At 38.5% G+C, this 17,439-nt stretch overlaps 1 protein-coding gene across 1 annotated transcript in view; it reads left to right on the plus strand.

Annotated features, from left to right (window-relative positions):
- si:dkey-238o13.4 (uncharacterized protein LOC560780 homolog) overlaps positions 1–16,960 on the plus strand; it is a 32,401-nt gene extending 15,441 nt beyond the window's left edge. The window contains exons 2-6 of the mRNA XM_043706680.1: positions 3,543–3,650; positions 4,170–4,309; positions 8,650–8,746; positions 14,318–14,442; positions 16,567–16,960. Coding sequence (XP_043562615.1) covers positions 3,543–3,650; positions 4,170–4,309; positions 8,650–8,746; positions 14,318–14,442; positions 16,567–16,743 — 647 coding nt within the window. The 3' untranslated portion in view covers positions 16,744–16,960. The remainder of the gene's footprint in view (positions 1–3,542; positions 3,651–4,169; positions 4,310–8,649; positions 8,747–14,317; positions 14,443–16,566) is intronic.
- The last annotated feature ends 479 nt before the right edge of the window (positions 16,961–17,439 follow it).

Here is a 17,439-nt window from a genome sequence, read left to right on the forward strand (position 1 = left end):
TCGATAAACTAGTAAAGCAAAGGGCCAGATTTAATGCTGTGGTCACATGTTCAAATCTCTTAATCACAGTTTGTGGAATTTAAATAATAACCAAAACAACTGTGCATGCTGTAAATCAGAAACAAAAACAGAAGTTGCTGGGAAAGCTGAGCAGGTCTGGCAGCATCTGTGAAGAGGAATCAAAGTTAACATTTTGGGTCCCAGCCCGGATTCTGAGGAAGGGTCACCGGATCCAAAACTCCTGATTTCTCTTCACAGGTGCTGCCAGACTTGCTGAGGTTTTCCAACAACTTCTGTTTTTGTTGTGGAACTTAAATGCCATTAATAAATCTAGGATTTAAGAAAATCTAATATCAGTAATGGTGGCCACGAAACTATCACAAATGTTTGCTAAAAATAAATTGGTTTATTAATGCCTTTTGAGGGAAGGAAATCTGCCATTCATCCCTAGTCTGCCTTACAAGTGACTCCAAATCCATCACAATGTGGTTAACACCATAACACCACAAGACTCTTAACTGTCCTCTGAAATGACCTGGCAAGCTACTCAGTTCAAGGACAGTCAGGGATGAACAATAAATTCTGGCATTGCCAAGGGCACCCACATTCCACAAAAGTAATTTTACAAAGCCCCTAATTTTCCTTTTCTCATCCTTGCCTTCCTAATTATTCTTATGTCTTTAGGATAAATAAATACCAAGCGATATTCTTTCTCTTCACACTCTTCTCTGTCTGTGTACTGAATGTACATTTAATTAATTTATATTTGTATTAATTTATTTTTCTTGGAGGCTCACCAGTATTTAATTTAGTCTTTCGCTTAGCTAAATATATTTTTCCTAAAATCTGAACGTGATCTTCAGTGTTTCCCAGTGACGGTCTACTTATTGTTTGTCAGGATTGGCACCCATTCTATTTTGGAGTAGAGTGGTGCTGGAAAAGCAAAGCAGTTCAGGCAGCATCCGAGGAGCAGGACAATCCGACGTTTTGGGCAAAAGCCCTTCATCAGGGTTTCCTGCTCCTTGGATGCTGCCTGAACTGCTGTGCTTTTCCAGCACCACTCTACTCCAGAATCTGGTTTCCATCATCTGCAGTCATTGTTTTTACCCATTCTATTTTATCAGTTTCTATTCTCATTTGCTACTTCAGAGATCTTCTGGTTTTTTGATTTCACAATAACAACGTGGACATTGTGTTGTGAAGCTCTTTGAACACCTTGAAGATGTAATAAGGTTCTGTATGAAAGCATGTTCATGTCTCCTGAAAATGGATTTTTTTTTAATATGTTGTGCCTAAATGCATGACGTAATAAAGTCTTTTGCCTGTGAGGCTTAGAAAAACTTACTCTTGGGATAAAATCATGACTAAGTATTCAGACTCACTTTATGGGCTTTAATCTTGTATAGCAGATCACTGATTCCTTGTGGAATCCATATAATCAGTGGAAAGGCTTTGTAACAGGACCGCCCAGCTGATCACACTTTGTCCAATCAGATTCAGTTATAGGTTTTCAGCAGTAGTTTTGTTGTATATAGGAGTCAAACCATATTCTATGACAATAATAAGCAGTTATGTATGTTCATATATAATTTGTTTATCTGCTAAAAAAGGCTGAAACACAATTATTAAAACAGTAATTCATACAAATACATTAATTTGACACAGATAAACTTGCTTGCTCATGTGCAGTGCTCACATATTTGTTTATAATCATACTACAACACAAGAGTATTTTCCTAATTAGTTTAACATGTTTACTAGCAATGTGTATTTAGTGCCTCTTGGTGCCAAAAAGAAAGATATTTACACAACATCTTTCACCATTCTCAACATATCCCAAAGTGCTTAGTACAAAATATTTTCGAAATACGGTTACATTTGATGAAGTAGGTAATGCAGCAACCAACTTATACATGACCAGCACAAAATACCAAAAACATGCAAATGATCAGCTAATTGGTTTTGGAATACATATTGTCCAAGAACCATCAGACTTCTATGGTTCATAAAACTTAATTACATGAATTCATCACACTTTACCTTTTTAATTTCTTTCATGTGAGCTTCAATCCTTCTGAATGTAAAACAGTCGCAAACAAGGAGAAAAGGATATTTTGCATGAGTAAACATCCTAAGACCAGATATGCTGTTTCTAAAAGGCTGAAAAGCAAAACACCTTTTACCTTGACTCAACAATTTCTAGTTGAAATTTCCAGTTAACTGCTGAAATTTCTCAGTTACATTTTTCAAATGAGTCCTCCTTGTGCTCTATTTCAATAAGATTGCCATTGTAGTGTCAGATACCCAAATAGCATCTGTTAGGAATTTATTTTGAGACAGAACCAAACTCTTCCATATTTTACAACATTTTCCAGTTATACAGCTTGAGCAAGATTCTTTCCTGGTGTCAGTACGACTGCTGAGCATGAAGCTCATTTGCTCTATCCACTGTTCTTTTCATTTCTTTTCTTTTTGTTCTTTTGCTTACTACTTGTTGAGGAGCTTGGTTGTGGAAATGGCTTTGGGGTGGTGAGGGTGCCCAACGCTTCTACATCGACAATGTGGTCCTAGCCTTGCTGTGGCGGAGGTGAGTTTAGGTTGCCAGCAGCATTTCTGTCCAGTGCAGAGTCATGGAAGCAGCGATGGAGGCAAGTTTGAGTCCATTGCCAGACCCGGCAGCATTAGTAGTGACTGCATCGGTGAGGTGGGCCTGAAGCATTAGCAAGATCCAACGATTACTTCTCGTGGCGGGGTGCTGGTGGAGAGGAGATAGCACCAAGTAGTGGCAACACTTTTCCAGCAGCACCAATGCAGCGAAGGGGACTTGTGGTTGGAGACCCAGCCCCTGGCCCATGACGAAGCACTTAACAAGAAGGACTGTAATATTGAACACAATTTCTTTATTCTGCCTTTTGTGTTCTGTGTTTTGGTTTATATTTGCATTTTAAGATGGTGTTAGAGTGGTGACACTTTTCTCTGTATGTTGTAACAAAATACACACGTAAATAAATAAATAACTAAACTGTCGATTTGAGGATGATGTTTAGCCAGGGTCATTAGTTTCTGCTGTGGGTCTTAATGTGACTGAACAGGCTGATTCTCAACCTGCCAACCTTTGGACATATAGCAGGGGGGGCAGGACTTTCCATGATGCCAAGGGATCCAGATTGCAAGCTTTGCTTCCTTTTCTGCCCTTCTCTGCCCCTGCTCCAAATCATCATTAAATCATTTGGACTTCAAGTACAATGTATTTTGTTGGGTTAGTTGTTATCTGTTTTCTTAACTCTCAAAGAGCCACCTTCCTGGGGAGGATAAAAAGATGCTGTGAAGACATTTTGAAGCTCTCCATGAAGTATGGCAGAATTGACAGTAATGACTGGAAAAAACTTGCTATCACTCATCCAAAATTCCTTCTCCATTCAAGTTGGTGGAAGAATGTTTATTTGCCTACCCCCATCTGAAAGAAAAGTTTTTGTGTTGGTGTCTAGGGGATATTTTTGTGTTGCTATTGTTAAATTTCCTTTTCTTTTTGGATTTCCTAGGCTTCCGTGTGGTAGTCATATCCAGAGATGCAGCCCGGTTGGAAAAACTGAAACACTTTGTCCCAGCTGCTACTCGATCTAGGCTTTTTACGTTGATTGGAGATGTTGGTATGGTATCATTTTTGAACAGTAACTAAAAAAGAACATAAAATATACTCTTACTCTACTTTTAATGAGGAAAGAATAAAAGAGAAATTAGAGGTCAAATAATTCAATACAGTCTGAATAAAAAATTTGGTGCAGTTGAATCTCATTTGATGCGATGGTGGAGTTAGATAAATACAAGCAGAAAGAGGCTCATGTGGAGCATAAACACTAGCATCTGGGTCAAGTGTAAATTCTACACAATGTTTGCTGTAAATTCTACACAATGTTATTTAATTTCAATTGCCACCCCATTATTTTTACATAGTATTGCCATTAATATAAATTGGCACATACTGTCCTTTCATCAATTTGAATTTTTAGTATTAATAAATAAAAATGTCTGGTTTCAATTGAAGCATGAGTAAAGAGACTATAGGCATTATATCCTCGTTATATATTTCAGTAAAGATTGAAAGTTGAGGAATTTTGTGCATGCTTCCCTGAGTATTTGTAACACTTGTTGCACTGCCTCAACTTCAGGTTCCGAAGAGGGTGCAGAAGCAGCTAAAACCGCAGTACTGCAGGCTGTTGGGAAAGTGACAGATATAGTGTCATCTCTGGGGTTCAGTTGGTGGCAGGGTGGTCCTCCACACACTCAAACAGTCGAGGAACTGAATAGGGTAAGTGTCAGAATTATAACTCAAACCCAAGGCTTTTGAAGTGCATTGCAACTGGCAATTATGAACTCTTTTTTTATTGTGTCTATGATTTACTAACTTTGAAAACCTGTCCTGTAACAGGTCCAAGCAGCATCATGATAAGGCTGGAGAGAAAGATATTACAGTATTGTGTACACCAATTAAAATATATTCCCTTTCACCTTTAAGAATCTTAGAATTTTGCAGCCAGCAGCTAATAAGACTTTTGATATCATGTGGTGAAATGAAGCCAGTTACAAAATATGCATTCTTCTGACATGTAAGACAGCAGTGCCGCTTCACTGCACATGGTTTTGTTGTTAAGCCAGACCTCCGGTTACTAGAATATTAATTATTCTGAGCATTAGGTACAAATTGAATTTGGACTCTTGAAAGGTGTAACTGTAATATGCCACATATTCTATTTTCCTTTTCTCTATTGAACTTCGTATGATAGTAAAACTGTTTATTTTAGATTGCTTACAGTGTGGAAACAGGCCCTTCAGCCCAACAAGTCCACACCAACCCTCTGAAGAGCAACCCACCCAGACTCATTCCCCTACATTTACCCCTTCACCTAACACTACAGACAATTTAGCATAGCCAATTCACCTAACCTGCACATTTTTGGACTGTGGGAGGAAACCAGAGCAAACAAGGGGAGAACGTGTAACTCCACACAGACAGTTGCCTGAGGTGGGAATTGAACCCGGGTCTCTGGTGCTGTGAGGCAGCAGTGCTGACCACTGTGCCATCATGTTGTTAGCGTGGAATTAAATTGAGAACCACATATAGCTACACAAGTTCAGTAATAGTTGAAAATTGAGAAGTTGCTCTCAGTGATTTTCTGCTTCTCCATCGTGTACAATCTTCACATATATAAACCACATCAATGCACTGGATCTGTGTTAACGTCAACACTTTACGCACTCTCTTTCACTGTAAAAAACCACCAAAAATGTTAAACCTTGTTGAATGAGATTTACTGAATGTTTAACAGCATAGTAAACATTATTCCTTGTGAACAGTCTCTCCAGTGCTGAAAAACGTTTGTCAGAGTGGAGTCTCATTTCCTTAGAAGAAAACTTGACAATTGCTACACTTTTTAAAGCAATAATCTGGCCCAATCTTTACTTTTGTTTCCTGTAAGATGATTGAAACGTGTAGAAAAATCTATGCCTATCATTTCTGAGTGATGTTTGAAAAGTTTTGTAGCTCAGTTTGAGGTACTAGATGTGAGTTTGCTTGATGAGCTGCAAGGTTCAATTTCAGACGTTTCGTTACCTTTCTGGGTAACATCATCAGTGAGCCTCTGGTGAAGCGCTGGTGTTATGTCCTGCTTTCTATTGATGTGTTTAGGTTTCTTTGGGTGTTTGATGATGTCATTTTCAGTTCTTTTTCTCAAAGGGTGGTAGACGGGGTCCAAACCAATGTGTTTGTTGATAGAGTTCCGATTGGAATGCCATGCTTCTAGGAATTCTCGTGCATGCCTCTCTTTGGCTTGTCCTAGGATGGATGTGTTTTCCCAGTCAAAGTGGTGTCCTTCCTCGTCTGTATGCAAGAATAGTAGTGATAGTGGGTTATGTCTTTTTGTGGCTAGTTGATGTTCACTTATCCTGGTGGCTAGTTTTCTGCCTGATTGTCCAATATAGTGTGTGATACTGTACTTGCAAGGTATTTTGTAAATGACGTTTGTTTTGCTTGTTGTCTGTATAGGGTCTTTTAAGTTCATTAGCTGCTGTTTAAGTGTGTTCGTGGGTTTGTGGGCTACCATGATGCCAAATGGCAGTCATTTCTGATATGTCTTTGATGTAGGAAGAGATTGGTGAGGGATTCTGGATGCATTTTGGTCTGCTTATTTAGGTTTGTTGCTGAGAAATCGGTGCACTGTGTTTATCGGGTACCTGTTCTTCTTAAATGCTGTATAGGTGATTTTCCTCTGCTCTGCGTAGTTCCTCGGTCCTGCTGTGTGTGATGGATCATTGAACCAATGTCCTAATCAGCTTGATTTGTGGGTGTTGGAATGATTACTTCTGTAGTTCAGTATTTGTTCCATGTGTTGTTTTCCTGTAAATGCTGGTTTGAAGATCCCCACAGACTGTTCGCTTTACTGTGACACCTAAGAATGGTAGTTTGTTGTTGTTTTCTTTCTCTTTTGTGAATTTTATGCCAGTAAGGAGATTATTGATTACCTACTTTAATATCTGTGAGAATTCTTCAAACTGACTGGCTGATTACCCTGCCTGCAATTTGCCACAGATTGTGGCAAACTTAAGGTTATATCAGAATAAAGAAAATCAATGTGCTGAGCCCACAAGATATTTGGTAGCTTTTCACTGAGGTCACTGATAAGTGAATTCACCATCCACCTTCACCAATGACTACAGCAAATGGTTTATGTGGCTGTTCCTGAAACATGTGAATCAGCTATGGGCTGCATTTAAAAATCTAACTTTGGTCAGAATGTTTACATGAAACCTTGTTTCTCATTAACTTTTTATCACCCACAAAGCATTTTTCATTTTGTAACTAAATACCAATGAAAATTTAAGGAACATGAAATACTGAGAGTAAGTATACGATCAGATGGCTGCCAATACACTGGTGAGGAGGTGATGGCTTAGTAGCGTTATCACTGGACTATTAATCCAGGCATCCAGGTAACACCCTGGGGACCTGGGTTCAAATTCAACAAAAAGACTGGAATTCGATTGTCAGATGATGATAATGAAATCATTGTTGATTGTCATAAAAATCCATCTGGTTCACTAATGTCCTTTAGTGAAGGAAACTGGTGTCGTCACCTGGTCTGGCCTATATGTAAGTCAAGACGCATAGCAATGTAGTTGACTCTTAGCTATTAGGGATGGGCAATAAATGGTGGCTGACCTAGCCAGCAACACAATCATCCCATGTTCCAAAAAAACAGCAGCGTCAAAGCTGAAGTTTGACAATTCTGAACAGTTATGGTTTCAAACTGATTTTTTAGTTGAGCTAGATGTTATACTATTGACAAAATATATTTGGGACGTGCTATTTTTAAATGTTGAACAATTTATTCCTTCACTCATAAACCTTTCACACTTAAAAGTTGTATATCCTTGTTACTGCCTAACAACTGCAAGAAAGAATTCTGATCAAACTTATTGGTGGAAAGCACTGTACAGCTTTTAAAACCAAGTGTCAAACCACAACAACTAGGAGTACAGGCTCACAGTGTCTAGTGCAAGCTAAGTGCTTTGTGAATAGAATCCTGATGGAGGGAGAAAACCTGGTGCAACTGGGAGCCATGGTATTGTCATGTAGAAAAATGTAGCAGTCCCACACCTTTTGGTCCATGAGAAGATTTTAAAAGATGAAAACACTCACCTTGCAGTGTTTCCTCCACCTTTGTCTCCTGTTCCCTGCACGCTTGGTCCAGAGAGAATTCCACCATTGCATCTCCACTCAGAGGTTGTGTTAAATTAGGAGATTACATTTTATTGTTTCAATTTTGGGCGAAAAAAGCAAGTTAGCTGACATTATTAGAGTATGATTTGTATACTTGCAGGTTCTCATGATTTAGAAGAGGTGTTCATTTGCCACTTGTGATTTAAAATTGCACCCCCGAAGCCATTTTCACTCCTCTTGTTCAGTTTGCACATGGCATGAAAGTTAAATTCCTTTGATTCATTTTAATAATTTGCAATCATAATGGATTTTTTTAATCATGAATAATTTCTGCACAGTCAAAGCAGCTTCTTTTCCTTTAGAACTTGTGTAAGAGCAAAAGGTTCCCAAAGGCTGTACCCGGCACGGTGGCACAGTGTCTCCACAGCATCAGAGACCCGGGTTCAATTCCCGCCTCAGGCAACTGTCTGTGTGGAGTTTACACATTCTCCCTGTGTCTGCGTGGGTTTCCTCTGGGTGTTCTCCCTGTGGGTTTCCTCCCACAGTTAGGTGAATTAGCCATGCTAAATTGCCCATCGTGTTAGGTGAAGGGATAAATGTAGGGGAATGGGTCTGGGTAGGTTGCTCTTCGGAGGGTCGGTGTGGATTTGTTGGGCTGAAGGGCCTTTTTCCACACTGTAAGTAATCTAATCACTTAGGATGAGAAAGCTAGAGGATCAGTCATTGCTTCGTAGATTTTCGTTTGAGTGCCTTACCTTGTGCATATTTTGCATGAGGGAATCAAATATTGGAATGTTCACTTGCCTCCAATGTAAATTTCATGACAGTCTCCATCGGAAGGAATGGATGTTGTGAATAATAATGGAAAATGATTGGAAAATTGCACTGTGCAATAAACTCAGGCTTAAATTTGCACATATTTTATACTTCAGGTTCTGAACACACTGCTGATAAGTACTTTCACATCTTGGAAGGCATTCTTTCCTTTGGTTAAAGATGACCACAATGGATCATACACATTTATAACTGGTGAGTACATTTACTCCTATCTCCAGGAACTGGCAACATTTAAAGGCATCATTTTTTTTTAATTTTTGGAATTCCCACTTTGTCATCTTATGAATTCACCTCATGCTGAAATTCCAAGTTTATATCCCAGTTACAAAATAAAATGTTTTTTTAATGGTAGAACCATTGAGTCTGCTATAGTTTCCTCATGATTGCAGTTCCACTGTTCCAAAGAACTTTAGGGTGTGTTTGCATGAATAGTTTTTTTTAAAGAAATCCAGCAAACGTGCTCATCAAGGTGAAAGGGAGATGAACTATAGAAGGGACACTCCACAATTTAGACACCTAACATTAATATTGAACACCACAATATGATAATGCAGTGGATTGAGGAAAGATGTGGTATGATGATTATACCATTGGATCTATAAACAAGAAGCCTACATAGCAGGGAAATAGGCTCAAATATCACAGCAGCCGGTGGCACTTAAATTCAGTGAATAAATGCTGGAATTGAAAGCTAATCTCAGAAATAGTGACCATGATAATTATTAGTGATTGTGATAAAAGCCGATCTGGTTCACTAATGTCCATTGAGGAAGTATATCAACCAGTCTGGCCAACATGTGACTCCAGATTCACAATACAATAGTTGCCTTTTAACTGCCCTCCAAAAATGGCATAGCAAGCTACTCACATTCAAAGGCAAATCGGGTTAGGCAATAAAACTGGCAGCAAAATTCACATTCCACAGAAGAACTAATTTTAAAAAAATCAATTTGGGATTACCTGTATCCTTTTGAGTTACCTTACTGATTTCTATGTAATAATTTAAAAGGGTCACGTAAAGCAGACCTTATACATGGGTTTCTGGGAGAAATTTAGATTTTTTAACATTACTATGTGCACCTATTTGTAAAGGGATGAAAATCAAAACCTGGCTTTGTGCCTACACTTTCTCTTCTATCTCATTCAGGGCCAATGATGGTATTAGCAGCATGCCTGAGGAAAGGGTGTAAACCAATTCGCAGTGTGGTTAGTTTGAAGCTTTCAGCAGAATTCCCAATTTTCCAAGTGCATAGACAATCAAAACCAATAATTAAAAAGCATCTCAATCAACCAATTTATTTCATAAATATTATGCATTAAACATCTGACAGCTATACTTTCTCATTGCCACTAATGTGCCCGTATGATTTACTTTAATAACAGCAACAAGAATAAAAGCAAAACATTTTGGAATGACTTAGCAGGTCTACCAGCTGCTAATGAAAGAGAAACAGAGTTAATGTTTCCTGTCTAAGATCTTCCATCAGAATAGACACAGGCTTCAAATGTCTCTCTCTTTCCTTCTCCTCAGATTCTGCTTGAGCATTTTCCCAGTATTCTAGCATCTATTGTACTTTGCCCTTGTTGTAAAAGCTTCTAAATGTGTTTCTTGCAGACTGAGTACAAATGCTGTATCATTGTAGTGTGACAAGCAAAACACATTAATTTTCTTTTGTACAATAATGAATAGGGAAAATTACATATTGCACCAAAAAGTTATTTTCAACCTAATTACAGCACATACCATGCAAGGATTGGAAATGGTAAGAAAGCAGTTTCATTGGACTGAACTTTTCTGGCCCAGTGATGATGATCAAGATGGAGGTCGGCTAGATCCAGGCAGGAGTCACATTGATGAAGCATTCCGGCTGCCGGGAGACATTCCCAGGACAAACTGCCAGGAGACATTCCCAGGCAACCAGCTAGCTTAACAAAGAAGCCACTTCAGGGCCATTTTGCAGTAGTGCTGAATTTTACCAATGTTAGAACAGATCTGGCCATGTGTGGAGGCCACCAGCTCATTTGATTTTGCTTCCTTAGCTGGTAGTCCAGTGGGCTCCATGCTTAGTGGTGGAACCCCTGAGACAAAAGGCCACAGACCCTTCCTGTAATTGGACTATTGGATGGCTTCACCTCAACTCTAATTGCCCTACCAACTTAGGGCCTTTTGAATTTATCAATTTTAATGCAAGCAACCAAGGGCATTCGCATCAAAATGCCCTTGCCTTTGCCAGCTACCAAGGCTATGCGCATCTTTTTCAGACAGATTCCAGCCTGATATTGTTGAAGGCCTTCTGATTGGTCTTGCAGCATCAGGTGGAAGGTGAGTGCAGAAATTAAGGTGGGAAATTAAGAGATTCCTCCTATTTGGTTGAGCCACGGGGCACACTGCCAACCCTATAGGCTCAATATTGAGGCCCAAAATCTGCCCCGTTGTTTCACTGAATGTGCTATTCAAGAAATACGATCTGAATTCACTGACCTTCAAATGGAACTATATTGTCTAATTCAATATGAGTGACTGCAATATCCTGCCTACAGAAATTATTTGTGGAAACTTGTAGAAATCTCAGCAATTTAAACAATTTACTGAAACCAAGATGATATTTCTCATAGTTCATGCAAAACATATTGTCGACAACTTTTCAGGTGCGTCATATAATTCACTTGATCAGCTAAGCTTTCGTTTCTTGTAATTATGCTAATTACTGAGTTTTGTAGACATGTGTTGACAATCAGAGTGAACAATGACTCGTGTAGTCTGAATTCATTTTACCCTCAAGCTTTAAGAAGACTGTTTTGATACAAAAGAAATTGAATATTTGCTTTGTATAAATAACCATTGTTGAAATCAGAACACCGTACTGCGCCATAACTAACAAGGCATTGCATTTGATTACTCATTTTATTCAGGGAGCTATCGACCACAGTTCCAACAGCTCTAATTAGAGTTACCCTGGAATTATTGGGTTTTATTTGAATAAGAAAGTTAATTACTATTCATCACACCACAAGACATTTGTTAAGAATGCAAAAGGACTGTTGAAAAGGCAGAATACAATGAATTTCCAGCACACTGTACGTTCCATATGGTGATGGGCCATGTTGTATTTGCAGTCACAAGTGTGGCTTTTGAACTTTCACAGAAATTCTCATGATCTTTCAATGAATCTCTGATGGGAGACTGGCAGAACTCCCAGAAAAAATAATGTTAATGAATTTGCCATAGGATCTTGAGGATTCCACCAGCTTAGAGCAACACCCCCTTCATTCCCCATGAACACTAGAGGGTAAGGGTAGAGGTCATGAGAACCATATGGAATTCCAGAGGTAATGTAATGCTGACCACAGCCATCCAATTTAGAAGTGAAGTGAAGTATTTCCTCACAAACAATGATGGATGGAAGCTGAATGGTCAACCCAAGGGATTCTGGATAAGAGAAGACCCAATGAAGACTTCAATCTTTTATATTTATATAAAAATATGAATATTAATGAAATCAGTTTGCTTCCCTACACTTGTTTGCACCTGTGACTGAGTTGCGAGGAAAAGGAACTTAAGTATGAGATGGTGACAAATACATCAGGTTGAGAATTTGGGAGAAATTGCTTCACGCAAACAGAGGTGAAAATGACATTGTGGAACTCAGTGCCACATGGAATGGTTGAAGCAAATGAGACTGAAGTAGTTAAGAAGAAGACTAATGCGCACACATTTAGAAAGAGAATAATAGGATATAGGGACAGGGTGAGAAGAGAAAATTAAAACAATTAAATGGAGCTTTTGTCCTGAACGGTTTTCTTTCTGTGGTCTACATTGAGATATGCTTGCATATAAGACAGCTTCTGTATATACCTATCAAAGAAACCATATAAGATGACGCCTACCCATCAAAAATTTGACTCAAAAGAAATTTCCCCAAAGATCCATCAACATTACTATGTTTCTAATATTCAAAGACTTCACCTTCCTGTTGGCTATCCACACCAATACTTACACATTTCTCATCCTCATTTAACTCCTTTTGATTTGCTGACCTATTGTCCTGGTGCTATAATATTTAAAAGCAAAACTTTTCACCACATCCTGTTTTCTCCAATGCCAGTCCTGTATTTTACCACTGACTCTAAATTCTCTTTTTTTTAGTATGTCTACTGCAGGGGCCAACTTCAGTTTTCAGTCAGTAGGGACAAATTGAACATGTTTTGGAGGTGGAGGGAAAGATGAGGACTGGAATGGAGCAATTGGTGATAGGAAACTATGAGTCATCATGCCATTGTGGAGTCCATTGTGTTTGTTAGCTTTGTTAATAGCAGTATCAGTTAGAAGAGAAGAGAATATGACATAGTTAAAAGATGCATGACCACTAGACGTGCCTCCCCAAAAAATAACAATTTATAATCTTTTGTAAGTATGTGTGCTTATTTGATCTGACATTTTTTGATATTTTTGATTATTGAGACACGTCCATCATGACCCGTTTTTAATTCTCTTTATTTTGGTAATTGACCTTTTAATTATGTGTTACCAACTCTTTCTCCAGTTTCCAGTCCATGTAATGTACAGCCTTTTTTTGCTCTTCCGACATTGCGTGATGTCCGTGACATTAATATTTTTGGATTGCAGCCATAGATGCAATTTTGATTGGGGTTGTCATGCACATCTCAGGAAATCATCTAAAACATTTATGATAGGGGAAAAGATTATTCAAATGCAAATGACCAAGATCTGGCATTTATATCAACAATTTAAGTATCCCTTTTTCAAAATCCACACTCCAGTTATAGAATTAAGATAACATTTTAAATATTTATTAATATGATTAAAAAAAAGAAGTCAGTCAAAGCTTAGGGCGTGAATAAACATCAGAAAGAGATTTTGTCAAGATTTGCAAATGGAATCTACGTCTTGTATAATTTGTGGTTTGTTCAAATTCTGTTGCTTGAGGCTGAATGTGGCAGGTTTGCTAATGTTATTCTGAAGATATAATCTTAGTCTACAGCTTCTGATGTTTAATAGAATGCTTTGATTTTGACTCTTCTATTCAGCATCAGCAACGCTGGTGGAGACAGCAAACTTTCATACGAGAAACATAAGCTTTCAAAGGTAAACTGTATTTAAAGAAGACTCAGTTTACTTTCTACCCCATTCTACTCTTGAGATATTTAAAGACTATCTGAACCTAACAGGGTGGAACAGAATTTCTTTGTAATTTTGTAGGCTTTTTGCAACATTGCAGTATGACCCTCAGTGATAGATTTTCAAATATTTCGATTGTTCAGAATAAAAGCATCAATGGACTACAGGAGCGAAGTCTGTTGTGTACAAGACTCCAAGTTTGATCCTTTCCCAAAATCAAGTGTGTTGTGTGATGGTTACATCCTCAGCCACTAGGCTACAGAACAGAGCACTTTGTGTAGTTGAGGTTCCATCTCAGTCATTGCCCATTGCTGGCTGTGTCTATGCATCCACACTGAGAGCAGATTACACTCAGATAACAGAGGAACTGCTGTAGTGTTGCACATAAAAGAATACCCATCATATCTTGGTGGCACAAAGTCTTGATTCAAATGTTATCTGGTACTTAATCTGTTGTGCTATGGGTGGAATGTAATCACATATCTGACAGCTAGATTATTGGGCAATATGCATCTAGGTTCCAGTTTTATAGATGAAAAGCCATAATAAACCAGCAGCAAAAGCTCAAGTGCAAATGTCATTGGTTTGAAATGAAATAACAAATTTAGTATTTTTTTTTGTAGGTGGTGCGGGGGAGCGTCTGTTGATGCCTGGGACTGGTTTCTTGACTCTGGGAGCTGCAGGAGCTTTGGCATTCTGTCAGGTGGTCAGAGAGGAGTACCCTGATGTTCCATGTAAACTGACTGAGGTAAAAACTTTAAGAAAATGCCATATACCAAGTGAGGGAATTGAAGAAAGGTATATTCCAACAAGTAACAGTGAAAGCTACATTGAATAGCAACTGCTTTCTGTACAAACTTATAAAGTTCTGAATTTTGACAGAGTACCTTTAGGTTTTCTTCTAATTAGTTAATTTCTTAGATAATGAATGAGAGCGACATCTGTGTTTCTTACATTTACTAGCTTTGAATATGAACTTTGTCTCTCCCTTTGTGTCATGAAATGTAAATTAAAATAATTTCTATTATTTTTAAATTTACTATTCAATTATTTTTGATATTGATTTTGCTGATTGATTTTGAAGCTCAGCTTTTTATTGTGAATGTACAGAGTCTTACATCTGAGATTGTGATTCCATACAAGTTTTTCAGTGAAAATCATGTTAAAAGTGGGTCTGCATGGAGTACTTTATCTGACTGTAGTTGAATTAAAGCTGCAGAAACTCCTCCCATCTTTCAAATGAATGTTTAAATATGTCAAGATTCCAGACCTTCTTTAAAAGCAATATGTTTTAAAAGTCTTTACAAATCAGTTCATTCTATACATTTTCTGGTCTGGAGTTTGAGCTGATAATGACAACGAAACTTCTTGAGTCCATACATATGCATAGAAATCCATAAGTGGAAACTGGGCCCCCTCTATGGTGTGTTTGCTTGCAGCTCATAGACTGGCGTTGCGTTCCCTTTTTCAAATACCCAGTGCATTATTGAAGGATTTGGCATTGGGAAGGAAAGAGATTGCTGAAGGCCACCCGACTTCCCGTTGCTGCTGAGCTAACTCTCCCAACTTCCCCACAATCCCCAACAGCTACCACTCACCTCTGGCTTGGGTGTCCTCGTGGATCTGTGGCCTTGGTTAGATGTAATGTTGGTAGCAGTCACCAAACCCAGTGGCACTGTTGTGTACAAAAGACCTGTTAGCCTCTGTTTGGTCTGTAGCTAATGGTGAACTTGACTTCTGCTCTGCAATTCTTTTCCTAAGAGTAGGCCCACCACTATTTGAGTGTCATTAGATGTGGTGGGGCTTCTCAAAAAAGATAAATTCTGGGCCTTTCATCAGCACCTTTAACATCTCAGGATTCAACACCAGACATTGCTGTCACTGTTTATGATTAGATTAGATTAGATTAGATTAGATTAGATTAGATTACTTACAGTGTGGAAACAGGTCTTTTGGCCCAACAAGTCCACACCGACCCTCCGAAAAGCAACCCATCCAGACCCATTCCCCTACACCTAACACTAGGGGCAATTTAGCATGGCCAATTCACCTGACCTGCATATCTTTTGGACTGTGGGAGGAAACCCACGCAGACACAGGGAGAATGTGCCACAGGGACACAAGGTGGGAATTGAACCTGGGTCTCTGGCCCTGTGAGGCAGCAGTGCTAACCACTGTGCCACCGTGCCGCCCACTGTGGTTCGCTATTGAGTACTCTGTTCAAATCCACAAACTGCAGTCAGTGAACTAAACAAATCCATCCCTTTTCTGCTATGAATCTCTCTGTTAAAAATCCTCAAAAATTACATCTTGTAGAGTGAGCTGTGACTGGATTTTTAATTATATGCTAGATTCTTAATTATTGCTGAACCTCATTTCATCTGAAAAACAGTTCCATTTTTGTGGAATGACAAATTTCCTCAAAAGATAAAAAAAATTCTAATTTTTCTAAAAGGTTTTGATATTTCAGCTTATACTGTTTCAGCTTCCCATGTATATGTTCCAATCATTGATTGCTTTTTGAAAAAAAATTAATTGAACCTGAAAAGAATTAGTGCTAGCGATTTTTGAGAATTAGTGCATTTTACTTGCAGTTTTGCTAGTTGTGAGAATACTTTACTGTGATTGCTTGGATATTCTGATGATATCACTGTTGCTTGACAGTCCTTTTAACTTAGCGGCAGATTCAAACTGATGTCAGGTAAAGGATGGGATGTCCATGCTTCAGAGATTGCTAGATCACCATAAAGCACCTTTTCTTTGCTGCTGATCACAAAATTATAATGTTTATCACTTTTAAATATAGAAATTCCAGTAATGTGTAATCTTGGTGGATTAATCTCTTTGTTTTTTACTTGTTCGATCTTTACAGGTGAAACTTAACATGGGTGTTGCAACCCCAGACCGAATTGCTCCTGGCTTTGTGAATCACTTGGATGTAGGGGAAGCAATAGCCACTGTTTTGGAAAAGAATTCTGTTTCACATCAAGTGATCTGTGCAAATACCCCAGCTGATCTCAAAACCCTGATTGCGGAAGGGAAAGTCTGAAAGTGAAGATATTACAAGTTGGCATGCCAAGTCATCATTCCATTTTGCATGTATAGTTTATTTTGAAGCCCTATAACACTACAGTAGTGTGCACTTTTACAATAGAACCAGTGATATATCAATCAATGTATCTGCCTGTTCATAGCACTGTGAGCTAAATTAAGCTAAATATTGTGTTTATCTTGGTAGTTTGATTTTTTAATGTCATTATGACATTTAGAAACCCCTATGAAAACTTAAATTAGAATGAAGTAAAGTCATCTGTTGTGTTGTGCTTGTAGCTTGAGAAGCTGTACCACCTCAGCAAATTAATCCTCAGAGTATTCAAGTTCCAAACTAATGTAGTGTTATGGACCAGGCCAAAGCTCCTCAAAACATTTCAAGAAAGTAGCCCAGACCCTACCTTTGCGAGTTGTTTTAAGCAGTTGTACAGTGGATATTCCAGGAGACATGCAGCTGGTCAAACCACTTAGTTTTAAACAAAACAGAATTTATTTACAAGATTGCCAAATGAAACGCAAACAAAAGGGAACAGAATACCGAATAACTTAACCTATCCAAACCCCAACACATTATCCTAACTTAATGATTCTGCTCCCAATACTTGCAGTAATCTCCATAAACATCCCTTGGCACAAAAGGTAAAATCAGGATCTTACAGGAGACAAGCCAGAGAGAGAGAGAGAGGAGGATAAG

This window comes from Chiloscyllium plagiosum, chromosome 17 (assembly GCF_004010195.1).
Source record: "Chiloscyllium plagiosum isolate BGI_BamShark_2017 chromosome 17, ASM401019v2, whole genome shotgun sequence".
In the NCBI taxonomy this organism is placed as follows: Eukaryota; Metazoa; Chordata; class Chondrichthyes; order Orectolobiformes; family Hemiscylliidae; genus Chiloscyllium; species Chiloscyllium plagiosum.